This window comes from Rosa chinensis, chromosome 1 (assembly GCF_002994745.2).
Source record: "Rosa chinensis cultivar Old Blush chromosome 1, RchiOBHm-V2, whole genome shotgun sequence".
NCBI classification, from domain to species: domain Eukaryota; kingdom Viridiplantae; phylum Streptophyta; class Magnoliopsida; order Rosales; family Rosaceae; genus Rosa; species Rosa chinensis.
In genome coordinates this window covers 62,523,356-62,538,671 of record NC_037088.1, presented here as the reverse complement: position 1 = coordinate 62,538,671, position 15,316 = coordinate 62,523,356, and the positions used below count along the sequence as shown (strand labels likewise).

General features: G+C 35.6%; 1 protein-coding gene and 1 non-coding gene across 5 annotated transcripts; one reads left to right on the top strand and one right to left on the bottom strand.

Moving 5' to 3' along the window:
• Positions 1-429: 429 nt before the first annotated feature.
• On the top strand, positions 430-7,360 carry LOC112171609 (probable serine/threonine protein kinase IRE). Of its 4 annotated transcripts, XM_024308771.2 has the most exons (16): positions 430-940; positions 1,049-1,116; positions 1,233-1,409; positions 1,514-2,830; positions 3,290-3,462; positions 3,671-3,920; positions 4,086-4,178; positions 4,260-4,400; positions 4,517-4,609; positions 5,211-5,498; positions 5,664-5,752; positions 5,958-6,009; positions 6,092-6,148; positions 6,235-6,390; positions 6,646-6,726; positions 6,881-7,360. In XM_024308771.2, exons 1-16 carry the CDS (start codon positions 538-540, stop codon positions 6,965-6,967), a joined length of 3,525 nt encoding a protein of 1,174 aa, XP_024164539.1. In that variant the 5' UTR covers positions 430-537; the 3' UTR covers positions 6,968-7,360. The 4 variants fall into 4 exon arrangements, 1 of the variants encoding a protein (XP_024164539.1); XR_005806717.1 differs by lacking the exons at positions 6,646-6,726; positions 6,881-7,360 and having other exon boundaries at positions 5,664-5,708; positions 6,235-6,316; XR_005806718.1 differs by lacking the exons at positions 6,235-6,390; positions 6,646-6,726; positions 6,881-7,360 and having other exon boundaries at positions 5,269-5,498.
• Positions 7,361-9,614: 2,254 nt separating this feature from the next.
• On the bottom strand, positions 9,615-9,688 carry TRNAE-CUC. The gene has a single exon. It is a non-coding gene; the product is annotated as a tRNA-Glu (tRNA).
• Positions 9,689-15,316: the final 5,628 nt, after the last annotated feature.

Here is a 15,316-nt window from a genome sequence, read left to right as displayed (position 1 = left end):
GGGTAAGAGGGAATTAAAAAAACTTAGTGGGGTAAGTGGGAAAAAAATCTCTAAAAATGGTGTAAATGGACAAAAACCCTTCATAGAATACATCGACCAACTTAATTGAGGAGTACAAATCACAAACCAACAATCGATTAACAAATTTCGAATATTTCACCTATCTTAACTCACTTTTAACCCTCCATCACCACTTGGGCAGTTGAGCCAACCCCAAGGTATGTCAGGTGCCCTATTCGCCGGGCTACGAAAGCCCAATGTGTAGTGGTCATCATGATCCGTTTCCACACCCCCATCGGATTACGGTAGTGACGACCACAGCGGAACGCGGCCAGTTACATGCTTAGCGGGAAGCACGTTTCAAACCCCTTAACCGAAAACACATAATTCGTGTCACTCTCTAACGCTCCATCCCCATTTCGCGCGAAATAATACCCAACACACTGATCTCTCTTCCTCTAATCTATCTTTCTCTCTCAATCCCCCAAATTCCCATGAAGAATCCGAACCCGAGTCCAAACCCGAAACCTTCTCTCCATGTCGAGCGATCCGAATCCAAACCCACCGCCTCTGACCTCGACCTCCGCCGGCGGCAACGCAGACCCCGCCGCCGCATCGTCTCCGACTCATCCTTCTCCCTCCAGAGCCAAGCTCCGTAAGATTCCTCCCATTCCGATTCGCCGGAGCCCCAGGCATTTGGCCGAGGTCAACGAACAAAGCGACGAAGAGGGAGACGATGATGAAGATGACGACGACGATGATTTTAGGGAACGCAGAGAGACCACGCCGATCCTATTGGCTGCGTCGCTAGGGCTCAATCACATACGGACTCGATCGGCGCCGTCGCCGCTCCGGTTCTCTTCCTCCGCCGGCGAGCCTCTAATTCCCGGTGAGGAAGCGAATAATATGAACTACACGGTCAAGTCAAAGCCCCAACCAGGTCTGAATTTCGATGTTTTTAGCTTTTCTGTAAAATTGGATCAATATGAGTTCAAATCTTTTTTCAATTTTGAAATTAATTTGGCAAATATTTACAATGTGTTTATAGTGAAATATGTGCACTCGAGTCAATCAAAATCGCTGAGAACTCCATCGCCACTCAATCCTGTGTTGGAGGTAAATGAAATTTTGAATGAAGTTTTGCTTAGAAAATAGTTAGGTTGGTGAAATGTAGGTAGCTCATGAGCTTGAGCTTGACCGCGATGTGGTTGTATGTATTGTATTATTGGCAGGGTGGTCAAGCTGGTCTTACAAAGGAAATGCAGTCGCCTAGGTTTCAGGCAATACTGCGAGTTACGAGTGGACGAAAGAAGAGAACACCTGACATCAAGAGTTTCTCTCATGAGCTAAATTCCAAAGGGGTTAGACCATTTCCGGTGTGGAAGTCCCGTGCATTCGGGCATATGGAGGTGACATTACCTTCACCTGTGTATGTATTTTGTATATGCCTTTCAGAATTTTGATTTTTCCGCCTAATTTTTATTAAATCTTGTGGCTGCTCGGAAAATTTTAGGAGGTTTTGGTGGCGCTCAGGGCAAGATTTGAGAGGTTGAAGGATGAGGTTGATGTTGATTTGGGTGCATTTGCGGGTGATTTGGTGGGTATTCTTGAAAAGTCTTCAGAGTCTCACCCTGAATGGAAAGAGAATTTTGAGGATTTGCTAGTTATTGCCCGGCAGTGTGCAAAGATGTCTCCTAACGAATTTTGGATCAAGTGTGAAGGCATTGTACAGAAGTTGGATGACCGGCGTCAAGAGCTACCAATGGGGGCCCTGAAACAAGCCCATACTCGTCTTCTTTTTATTCTTACTCGGTGCACACGGCTTGTGCAGTTCCACAAAGAGAGTGGTTATGAGGAAGAGCACATTCTTAGTCTTCACCAGCTCAGTGACCTTGGTGTTTATCCAGAACAAATTTTGGACGGTGCAGAACAGAAGTTTAGTGGTCCACTGAGTGGGAAAGATGCAAACGAGAAGCCCAAGAAGTCTCGTGAGCAAGAAATAGCTAGTGGAGCTGATGGTGTGGACGTTAGCACTGCCAAGAGCGTTGAATCTACTGGTAGCTATAGGATGTCATCTTGGAAAAAACTTCCATCGGCTGCTGAGAAAAAGCAGAAAGTACCTGATTCTGTTGATACACCATCGAAGGACAAATCAGAACGTTTGCATGCCAAAGAAAATCTGGATACTCCATCATCCCATCATGAACACTCAGAGATGTCCACAAGTGCACAAAGAGTATCTTGGGTTTCAATTGGGGAGCAGCAAAATGTTACATATGAGAATTTGATGATCTGTCGTATATGTGAGGTTGAAATACCAACTGTCCACGTAGAGGAGCACTCTCGAATATGTACAATTGCTGACAGATGTGACTTGAAGGGCTTAACTGTGAATGAAAGACTTGAAAGAGTTGCTGAAGCTCTTGAAAGGATAATGGAATCTCGGACAACAAAAAATGTTTATACACAAGAGACAAGTTTTGATGCTGCAAAAGTGTATCCATCAAGTATCCATGAAGATTTTATTGCCAAAAGAAAAAAAAGTATCCATGAAGATTTAGATGACTTATCACCTAAACAAAATGACTTGCCTCAAGACATGGTTGATTGTGTTCCTGATGCTGACAATTCTTTTGTCATGGAAGATCTTAATATTATGCCTGACATGTCATGTGACGCACGTTCTGCTTTGACACCTGAACAAGGGACCAGAACCTCATCAGCAGGTAGCTCCACTCCAAGATCGCCACTTTTAACCCCTAGAACCACTCATATTGAAATGCTGTTGAGTGGAAGGGGAACAATACCAGAACTTGAGAATTGTCAGCAGGTGCCATGCTTACATTTTCCATCAGCCAGTAGTTTTTTGGTTATACTTCTTTTTCTCTCAAACTTGGACGTAGTACTATCTCTCATATGTTTCTAGTATTACTCTGCAACTGAAAGTTCTGTGAATGCACTTTTTGGATGCCCTCTGGCAGTGATAAAAATCTTTTTTTTTTTTTAATTTTTACTTTTCACAGGTTTTACTTACATTTAAGTTAATAGTTCCTTTCACCTTCTAAGTTTCTAACTACACCTGTACAGTGCAGCTCTTGTGCTGTTTCGTGGCTTACCATGTCAGTTTATATATGCTTAGTCATGTGGCTTGTTGCCTTTGTTTTATTCAGTTATATAGATATATTAATGACTTTTACAGAACTAGTTTCATCATTTGATTTCTTTTATTGGAAATTTCATGACCTTTATGTTATGATGTTCATATAATAATCAGACCATGGATTGACAGATACACAAGCTACTGGATATTGCTCGTTCTGTTGCAAATGTTAGCAATTGTGAATACAGTGCATTGGAGTATATGCTTGACCGACTAGAAGACCTAAAATATGCTATCCAGGACAGGAAGGTGGATGCCCTTGTTGTAGAAACGTTTGGAAGACGTATTGAAAAATTATTGCAGTGAGTTGAAGTCAAACTGTATCACTGCATATGTTTTGTGGTTTGTACAAATGTAAATTTCCTCAAAGGTTGCCTCAATTTGGCCATTAACAAAATAATCTAACTTTTAGCTTCTATATCCATTATACTTTTCATGTTTTCTCAAATGAATGATTATTATTTAATATCTTAAAAGCATCTCTGATTGTATCAATTTTGAACTGTACAGGGAAAAATATGTACATCTTTGCGGGCAGATAGAAGATGAGAAATTGGATTCATCAAATGGTATGGCAGACGAAGAAAGTTCAGTGGAAGATGATACAGTTCGTAGTCTACGTACCAGCCCCATCAATCCGTCTTCTAAGGATCGAACATCTATTGAAGATTTTGAAATAATAAAACCAATAAGCAGGGGTGCATTTGGACGAGTTTTTCTTGCCAGAAAACGAGCGACTGGTGACTTATTTGCTATAAAGGTCTGCTTAATTTTACATAATATGGATGGAAAACAGTACACTGTTCCTTTTGCATTCCATATGAAAAGGAAGCAAAATTAAGGCCATGGACTTATTTGCTGTTTTCTGCATGTAAGCTTGGGACAGTGCTTTCACAACTCATTATGGTGGAATATTTTTCTTCAGGTATTAAAGAAGGCTGATATGATTCGTAAGAATGCAGTTGAAAGTATTTTGGCAGAGCGTAACATCCTTATATTGGTTCGCAATCCTTTTGTGGTAAGTGAGCCTCAAAATGTGTTTGTACACTAAGAATGCATTACAACTGGACATCAATCTGACACTTCTAATGATGAACAGGTCCGATTTTTCTATTCCTTCACATGCAGGGAAAATCTTTATCTGGTCATGGAGTACTTAAATGGTGGAGATCTTTACTCTTTATTGAGAAATCTAGGCTGCTTAGATGAAGATATGGCCCGTGTATATATTGCAGAAGTTGTAAGGACATACAAATCTTCTTCACCTCTCCAGATTTATTTTTCTCTATCCACTCTGAAAGTTTCTCATACTCATTGATGGTATAAAGCATGACTGATATCCTCTTTTTTTGTCAGGTTCTTGCTTTGGAGTATCTGCATTCATTAAATGTTATTCATAGAGACTTGAAGCCAGACAACTTGTTGATTGGTCAAGATGGTCACATCAAGGTCCATATCCTGCTGTTTTAGTTCTTGAATGTTACAGATGTCCTTTTGTAAATAGCTGAAGATACATTTGGCAATAGTATGAGCATTCTGGCCTTCTATCACTATCAATTTAATTTTGCATCTTACATTCTAGTAAGTTAAGGGATGTTTATATCAAACAAAAGCAACCTCTAGCAACCTGAATTTAGGGGAAAGTAGATGAATAATTTCATGTTAGCCTGTTAGTCTTAATATATTGTATTTTCAAGCATACTTCGCTTTGTTTCTCTTTTTAGTTTTATTTAATGACAGGTTCTCATCAGTGAAAGTTGCTTTCCCTGAATCCCTGATAAACAATTGTGGTTTGACCGAGTATTGATGAATTTTTCTTGATTTATAGAAATTTCTTATAGCATCTATAGTTGCTTCCTTCATTTTTTATTCATGATGTCGATTATCTATGCACACATGGAGACTACTTTCTGTTTTGTCAGAATTTCTTATGGCATCTATATTTACTTCCTTGAATTCCAACATGTTCAGGGAGTGAAGTTTATGCATCTACCATGAAGACTTTACTTGTTCCCTCTCACAGCTGCTAATGTACTACTATATATTACAGTTGACAGATTTTGGGCTCTCCAAGGTTGGTCTAATCAGCAGCACTGATGACTTAGCAGGTCCATCTGTTGGTGATACTGGTTTTGTTGGAGATGATGAACCAAAAAGTCAATCTTCATCTCAGAGGTCACAGCGTCAAAAACATTCAGTTGTTGGCACCCCTGATTATTTGGCACCTGAAATACTTCTTGGCATGGGACATAGTGCAACTGCTGATTGGTGGTCTGTGGGTGTTATACTTTTTGAGCTACTTGTTGGCATTCCACCATTCAATGCAGAACATCCACAGGTAGTGGATCCAAATTTCAGAACACTTTTTACCGTGTATCATTGACTCCTGAACATGTGAATGAATTCTTCTGATTCTTAGAACCGTGAATTTTCTTAATTCTTTTCAAGTCATAATCATGGGGGAGAAATTTGACAATGTACTTATAGATCCTCTTTATTGCAGCAAATTTTCAACAATATAATAAACAGAGATATCCCCTGGCCTAAGGTACCTGAGGAGATGAGCAACGAAGCATATGACTTAATTGACCAGTAAGAATAATATGAAGAGATCTGTGCATTTTCTGGATGTACTAGTTACAACACTAGTGTGAATATCTGACATTAGGCAAATTTTGTCAATCAGCCTTTTCATATAAAAGAACTCTTTTGTTGGATTAAAAATACCTGCAATCCTCTCATTTTTCAAGATGGTATATCTTCATTGCTCTTACTTTACCTCTACACTCCTTGTCAGATTACTGACTGAAAACCCAGTTCAAAGACTTGGAGCAACAGGTGCTAGGGAGGTAATTTGTTGATTAACTATTGACAGAGATTACATGCAAGTCATGATGATGATTAAAATAAGTGTTCGGACTTCTCTGGCAGGTGAAGCAACACACTTTTTTCAAGGATATTAACTGGGATACACTTGCAAGGCAGAAGGTCATTTCAAGTTAGCTTTGTTGAAGTTTTGAAATTATGATTGTTTATAAATCTGTGATATTTAAGTGTACTTTTATTGGCTGCAGGCTATGTTCATACCTTCAACAGATGCACATGATACAAGTTATTTCATGAGCCGGTACATATGGAATCCAGAAGATGAGCATGTTAATGGAGGCAGCGACTTTGATGACCTGACTGAAACATGCAGCAGTACTGGTTCATATTATCTAGATGAAGACGTAAGATGCTTCTATGTATTATAATTTTTAATCTTAAATGCACATAGAGCTGATATGAAATTACATGGACTAGAAGAATGCCCCCAAAGAACTGATTTGGAAGTAAACCAGAAAAGCCTTTAACAATGATGCTTTGAAATTTATTAATTTGGCCGTTAAATGCCTGTTAAATCAACCATCTGATCCAAGTTTGGCTCTTGTACAGCCTAGTGACATTCTAATTTGGCTGCCTGACCATCTATATCTCTTATACAGGGGGATGAGTGTGGTAGTTTGGCGGACTTCAGTGCTCCAGCCCTTGATGTGCAGTACTCATTTAGTAATTTCTCATTTAAGGTAAGGGGTCTGACGTAAGTTTTTGCGTTCTCTACTTCAAGACTGAAAAGATGCCATATAGAAATGAAATGATAGTTGTTTGTGTAGATAGCTCTTTAACTCACCTTATTTGCATTCCAATTCGACCTGAAAATTTTACATCTTCTGTTCTCAGAACTTGTCTCAGCTGGCTTCCATCAATTATGATCTTGTCGTGAAGACCAAGGAGTCACCAGAAGCCTCCAAGTCATCTGTTCCATGACAATAGAAATTCTGCTATAAGCTTTTACCCCCTATAGGCTCCAACCTAGTGCTCTCAGTATCAGCTTACTATCACCTGCATGTCTTCAAATATAGTCTCTTGAAGAAAGTCTTTTGACTTGAATGGTTCAGTAAGTGCCTCATCCATTCGGTGAATAACAGTTGTTCTTCCTGAAGGCAAAGGTAGGCTGATTTTGAAGCTAGTCTAGTTAGTGTCATTCACTTATTCGTTGCATTTCATTCCACTGCAAATGATCTTGTTTAGTTTTTTTCTTTTTTCTTTTTCTTTTCAGTCTTAACCGCGCGAGTTTCTTGTATATATCGTTTCAGTAGAAGAAAATTTTGTACCCTTGTTTTGTTTGTGAGCTCTTCAAAATCGGCAGGTAGGCTATCATATTCTTTCTCATATATATCTTGTTGTCTAAGAGCAACTCGACCATTAGCTGGAAATTTAGAATGCCTCAAATCGCTTTGCTTATGATTCATTAGTTCGTAAACCCAGCAGTAAGATAAAGCTATGCTGTATAATACGCCGTAAAGAATACAAAGCGGAGGTTGTGGAAATGTGGAATGCTTATGTAAGAGAATAACGGCAAGTGATACAAGGCCGCGTTTGGCTTTTTTTTTTTTTTTTGGGATTTTGTCCATTTACATCAATTCTAGAGATTTTTTTCCCACTTATTCCATTAAGTTTTTTTAATCCCCTCTAAGAAGGTCTTCCCTAATACTCCATAGAGTTTTTTTTTGTTTTTTTTTTTGAGATTATTTTACTCTCACTCTCTTACTAAGAGAGAGAGAGAGAGAGAGAAATCAAAAGAGACTTCGCCGGAGTCCTGTCATAAGCCGCCGAATTCCGACCAACTTTTGCCTGAATCCAGTCACCGGTCACAGGATTCTGTCAAAAGTTCGATCACTGGCGGCCACCCATCAGATTTTTTTGAAAACCTCGCCAGAGATTTCCAAAGAGATCGTTAGAAATTTCATAGGTCGTGGGAAAGATTTATTGCTTCGAATAGACGTCTATTGCCCCAAATAAGAAGATATATATATATATATATATATATATATATATATATTCTTATAAATATTATATAAATGTGGCTGTCCACTGTAAATACTCATTAGTTATGTCCTTATGATGTAAACAGTACTCCTATATAAAGGGGTCTAATGAGAATGAAATACACACTTCTATCTCCTCCATACTCTGTTTCTCTCTTCTATCTCTCTCATATTCTCTAGTTTATAACACGTTATCAGCACGAATTTGCTCTTATTTTTCTTCTTCTTCTTCTTTGAACTCCATGATGATCCGCAAGCCTTATGGTGCAACAGAATTGCTTATGACCAAGGTTAATGATCTATGAGTTTTTCTTCTTTCTCTCCTTGATGAATATCAATTTTCTTTATGCGATCATTTACATATATTGGTATATATCTTTTATATAATATAATTGTTGAAAATTTATATTTCATATGCGACAATGAGAACTACAAGTTCCATTGCTCAAGACTCGAGTCCTCTGACCGAGTAGTCTTAGAACCTATGGTTCTATAGACATCACACGAATGTTTTTCTCGTGTGTTCCCTATGGGATCCATTGTTCATATTTATGAACTCTTCGAAACGTTTGTTTCGCATATGAATTTTTCATAGAACATATTGTTCTAATAATTATGGATTCTAATATATCTCATCTTTTCTGTTTGTAGAAAGATGATGCATCTGACAAAATTGGACTTTGTTCCTCTTAAAATTTCTGGCAAGAACTATTTGATGCTGAAATTCACCTTATGGCTAAAAACCTTGGAAATTAATGCCATCAAAGTTGACAATAAGTCATCTGTGCAAGATCCCGCCAAGCCTATGATTTTCTTGCGTTATCATCTTGATAAAATCCTAAAAGATGATTACCTTATGGTGAAAGATCCACTTGAGATTTGGCAATCATTAGCTGATTGATTTGCTCACCAGAAAACCATTGTTCTATCTAGAGCACGATATGAATGGACGCATTTTGCTCCTTCAGAACTTTAAATCTATCACTGATTTTCAATTCCGTTAAACATATGATTACCTCCCAACTAAAATTATGTGGAGAATCTGTCAGTGAAGATAACAAGTTCAAAGTCTCTGATTTTTTTGTGGACAATGGAAAACATATTGATTACATGATCAGTGGCGGTTTTCTTGACACCGATAAATTTTAAGCCTATGTTAAGGCATTTTTTTTGTCTCTATTTATTTTGTTTAGTCATTTTAAGCCTATGTTTTGGCATCGATTAAACGTAATTACATTTCATTATCTTTATAGTTTAATCACATTTATTATGTTTAAATTATCTTTATAACAATTATTTGATGACTGAATTTGTCATGAGAATTTGTTGCAAGAGTTACAATTATCATGATAATATTTTTAATTGCCATTATCTTGTAGTTATTGTTATTAATAACTCATTTTATTATCAATTTGATAACCATTCTCCAGTAATTATTGTTAAGTAACTCATCCTATTACCATTATTTGATACTTACCATAGTTATTTATTTTATGTGATCATAATAAACATTTATTATTTATGATTATTTTTGTCATATCTACCCCATATGATTATGTCGTGTGTGAAAAAATAACAAAATTATTTTCCATCGCTGGGACTTGAACCCAGGTCTTTTTGGGTGAGAACCAAATATCCTAACCAATTACACTACAACGGATTTTTGATTATTTTGTTATAATGTTATATTAATGCATGTTTCAATTATTGACTCTAAGTGAATCTGTCTCTATTTTGGAATATTCTGTTACTCACCAATTGATATCAACAATATTAGTTATATTTCCTACAGAATCGAGGTATGTATTTTTATTAGTTTGACTACTTCAATTTGATTTCCTCTTATTATTTGATATAACATTATCAATTTCTAATGAGATCCAAACTACATGTTTTTTGATCCAATTACATGTGGACTTAAAATTCCTCCACTGATTGTCATACAATCAAATAGATCGAAACATCTTGTTTCTTGATCTCCAATTATGTCAGGACCTTTGTCCCTTCTCTTTATGAGTACATGTGAACCTATGTTCACTCCACTTTTAGAACATACTTCTAATTGTGAAGACTCAAACCAAATGTTTTGAGTATGAGGGCTATATATGGTCCCTAAATCTATTATTATTGGAGTATATACTTATACCCATATGGACTACTGTCCCAAACTCGAAATTTGAGTATATCATTTTGACATTTTTCAGTGTCAAACAATAATATGAACCACGTGTTCATTAATAAATTCAATTTGAACAATGAATGTTCATGATAAATATAATGACAAACATAGTTGTCTTACATGCATATAATGCAACTATGGACATGATCCATTGCAATTGTTGATAATTTTTCACAATTGATGCTTCCATAAGCTACGGTAACAATCATCTCAAGAGCTGCAGATCTTGATTGATGGCCGGCTCCAACTGATCGAGCTCGTATTATGTTACCTATGTGGAATACATTGCATATATTTGGTGATGAAATTTTCACCAAAAATTAAGTTGTATTAATCAACTATGAGTATACTACTGTATACTATATCATGAATTAAAAATTTCATTGAGCCAAATAAATTTATTTTGGCGTGACTAATGTGTCATTACTATGTCATGTAGACTCATCTATATACATATCCTACATTGTTGTATAATACAACAACAGTTGCAAACCATCCTAACACAGAAATTATAATTTATCGCATAGTTGCGAGTTGTCACTATAATAAGACAATCCTCCCTCCATTAGGGGGAGAAATATCGTTCATAAAAAATGTGAATTGGTGTGAGATTTTATCTACCATATCTCATTTTAATTTTGAGAAAAAATCTCAATTCATTATCTTTTTGACCTAAAAATTGGTTTGGGCCTGCCACCCACCAATGGATTTTCAATCTAATATTTATGAACACATATTTTGTGTGGTCAAATCTGATAGTCTTCCCGCCGTTAGGGGGAGGAAAGACTAATGTAACGGCGCGAATTTATGTGGAATATATCCACCAAGTCCAATGTTTCAAATCAAGCTCCCTATAAGGGAAGATTATACAAGCCCTATAACGCTCTTCATGAGGTTATACAAAGATCCACATTATTTAATTAATTTGTCCTTGAGAGACAACAAATGCCCTAAAAGAGGCATGGGTACCGAATATGAATAAGCTTATTATAGCTAATGCATGCATATATTTTGAATGTGTGATAGATCTCTAATTGATGATCATTGATGATATGTCATCTGTAGTTGCAACTATATATCATCAAGGGCTATATACTACCACGTTTCATTGTGTCGACAAATCATACTATTGGCCAAATTGGAAAGAGGTAATTCCAATGAATTTAAATATTGTAAACGTGATGATATACTTGGACTTTATCTACCCTAAAAAAATTACAAAGGGTGTACTAAAGTGAATTGAAATCACTATGACACGATTCACTTTATAGAGACATGGGAGTTCTTCTCCGAGCGACAACTTTTCTATAAGTACAGTGTTATATTGACGAGAGACTTATGGCATGTTGTCTTGGCTAATATGAAGATCTTAAAGGAAATTGCTAAAAGCAAATTCCCAAATCCTATGTGTCATTATAAGCATATTGCTTAATCAAATCCTTGACCGATTCGTATTGCCAAAGGCAAGTCCATAAATGAATGAGCTTAAAGCTTACTCATAGAATCAAAAGTCTAAAGCTCATACATACTCATTCAATTATGGTCAAAGTGACTTATTGCCTCAATGAGTACTATGACAAGACTAAGAAATCGAATTCGAATCATACTCATACTGTTGCAACATATTTTAACTTTCGCGAAGTTATGAATTTGTCTAAAGCTCATATTGAGCCTATATGAAATTATCAATTACCCAAATTGATATTTATGGCTAAGTATGCTACACATAAATTTCAATGCTCGAAATATTATATAAAGGTAAATGTGTCAATTGTTGTTCATTTATATTGTTATTCTTTGCTAATATCTATATCTATAATTTGAATATATGAAATTGGTTCTACTTGAGGTAAGATTTATTATCATAGTTTTATTGGTATTACCCTAACCTTTTGCAGGAATTGCAATTCTTGATGAGTCCCCTTTATGCAAAGCACACATAGTTTCACCTATGTGATCGACACACCATATCTAATATACATGGTGCATGTATTTTATTACATACATGACTGAAGCTTGCAACAATCAGAGGGAGATTCTCATAAGGGGGAGCATTGAAAATTATGCTACCTAGGACATATGCACGTTGTACTCTTTTTCTCCTTCGACCAGGGTTGTTTTTGTCCCATTGGGTTTTTGTTACCTGGCAAGGTTTTTGACGAGGCAACATTAAGCGCGTCCAACACCATATCATTTAGTGGTGGACATCCAAGGGGGAGTGTTATAAATATTATATAAATGTGGCTGTCCACTGTAAATACTCATTAGTTATGTCCTTATGATGTAAACAGTACTCCTATATAAAGGGGTCTAATGAGAATGAAATACACACTTCTACCTCCTCCATACTCTGTTTCTCTCTTCTATCTCTCTCATATTCTCTAGTTTATAACATATATATCAATTTAAAAATGTATGTTGCCCTCTAATAGACGTCTATTGCAAAAAAAAAAAAAACTAATTTGGTCACCCAGAAAATGCTATGGGCACCCATTGCAAGAGCTGGACACCGACGAGATGTTGAAGGCGGTGGAGCGGTTCAAGGTGACTAACTCCTATCTTCTTCTTCTTCTTCTTCAATCTCTGTATCAAAAACACAAGTCCAAGTCACTGTTTTCGATGTCTCCGTCAGCTGGAATGACTCCGATTCCAATCGATGCCTTCGTTGATGACTAACTTCGATTCGCCTTCGTGTGCTTCATAGCTACTCGGAAGCACTGGAATAGCTTCCAGAGGACAGAGATAAATCTGTGGATGTGATGAGCAACGGAGATGAGGAGGAGTTCCGGTTTACCGTTCTTGCAAGTCGCCGCTAATCCGCCATGGCCGAACGTTTGGATCGGAGATGACCGGTCTCCGCTTCCTGCTGCCGAGATGAGTTAAAGGCGAGGTCTAACCGGCGACTGGATGGTGCTGGAGAGAGAGAGAGAGAGAGAGAGAGAGAGAGAGAGAGAGAGAGAGAGAGAAAGAGAGAGAGAGAGAGAGAGTCTACATTCGGCGAAATGACATTAGATGTAATTGTTTAATTAGGCTGAGGGTGAATTTGTCATTTCTCTTTACATTGGGTTAGTGAAAAAAAAATCTGTTGCTCAAGAAAGTGAAATAATTTTGACCAATTTTAGTGTTTTGGGTTAAAGAACTTTTTTTTTTCTTAGAAAACAAGAAAATATGTGTATTTTAATTTTGGATTAATTTCAGTTTACCCCCCTGAAGTTAGGGGTCGTCATCATGTTAGTCCCTCGAGTTTCAATTTAATCAGTAACACCCTTGTACTCTCCAAATTCATCACCCGTGTCCAATTTCTACTATTCCGTCCAATTTTGACCGTTAAGTTTGACTTTTGAGGGCTAAAATGGTCATTTCAAGACAACAAAAAAAACAAAAAAACAAAAGAATTTTTTTTTCTTTTTTTTCGTTTTTATTTTTTTGCATTTTTTTTTTCTTTCATTTTTTTTCTTTTTCTTCGCTTATTATTATTATTATTATTATTTTTTAAATAATTTTGTCTTCAACCTATACACCACAAGTTATAATAGGTTTATAAAAACAAAAAAAAAACTCTAGGTGGTCAAAAAGCAGCTCACTGGTCTACGATATTTGTGATATATCTCCGATAAAGCAACGAATTTTAGGATATATCCCCAATAAAGTGAAGAAATATCTATAAAATATGATTAAAAAAATAAATACATATATTTCTTCATTTTATTGGGGATATATCCTAAAATTCTTCGCTTTATCGGAGATGTTCCACAAATATCGTAGACCAGCGAGCGAAGAATTTTAGGATATATCCCCAATAAAGTGAAGAAATATCTGTATTTATTTTTTTAATTATATTTTACAAATATTTCTTCACTTTATTGGGGATATATCCTATTATTCTTCACTTTATAAACCTATTATATTTTATAGATATATTTTACAAATATATCCTAAAATTTTTCGCTGACTGGTTACAAATAAACCCTATAATAGGTTTATAAAAACAAAAACAAAAATACTCTAGGTGGTTAAAAAGTCGCTCGCTGGTCTACAATATTTGTGATATATCTCCGATAAAGCGAAAAATTTTAGGATATATTTGTAAAATAAATCTATAAAATATAATAGGTGTAAAATATATCCTATAATAGGTTTAAAATATAGGTTTAAAATATAATAGGTTTAAATATAATAGGTTTAAACCCTATAATAGGTTTAAAATATAAAAAATTTCGCTTTATCGGAGATATATCACAATAAAGTGAAGAATTTTAGGATATATCCCCAATAAAGTGAAGAAATATATGTATTTATTTTTTTAATCATATTTTATAGATATTTCTTCACTTTATTGGGGATATATCCTAAAATTCTTCACTTTATAAACCTATTATATTTTACAGATATATCCTAAAATTATTTGCTTTATCGGAGATATATCATAAATATCGTAGACCAGCGAGCGGCTTTTTGACCACCTAGAGTTTTTTTTTTGTTTTTATAAACCTATTATAACTTGTGGTGTATAAGTTGAAGACAAAATTAAAAAAAAAAAAAATAATAATAATAATAAGCTAAGAAAAAGAAAAAAAACAAGAAAAAAAAATGGAAAAAAAAAAACAGACAAAAAAATGCAAAAAAAAAAAAAAACAATTTTTTTTTTGTTTTTATTTTTTATTTTTTTTGTCTTGAAATGACAATTTTAACCCTCAAAAGTCAGACTTAACGGTCCAAATTGGACGGAATAGTAGAAATTGGACACGGCTGATGAATTTGGAGAGTATAAGGGTGTTACTGATTAAATTGAAACTCGAGGGACTAACATGATGACGACCCCTAACCTCAGGGGGGTAAACTGAAATTAATCCTTTAATTTTTAAACTAGGGATTTGATATTTCCGAAATGTTTGTTTCATGCGAATCATGTCAAGATTTAGACAGACCATCTCGTTGTAACTTATACAATCATCAAATATTGTTTTTACTTGTGAGGTGCATATAAAGCCAAACTAAAACAACGTGTTTGAAAGGAAAGAAAGTGATTGAAAATGTGTTATATGACTATGGTGCTCTAAATTCTGGTATGGTTGATATATTTTATTTCCCACTTAAATTTATTTACAT

What these genes read in the sequence shown, in the direction of transcription:
- LOC112171609 (XM_024308771.2), top strand. Translation starts at nt 538, where the DNA reads ATGTCGAGCGATCCGAATCCAAACCCACCGCCTCTGACCTCGACCTCC. An exon ending in GTGCATTCGGGCATATGGAG is followed by an intron (nt 1,410 to 1,513) that starts GTGACATTACCT and finishes GGAAAATTTTAG; the next exon opens with GAGGTTTTGGTGGCGCTCAG. An exon ending in GTCAAGATGGTCACATCAAG is followed by an intron (nt 4,610 to 5,210) that starts GTCCATATCCTG and finishes TATATATTACAG; the next exon opens with TTGACAGATTTTGGGCTCTC.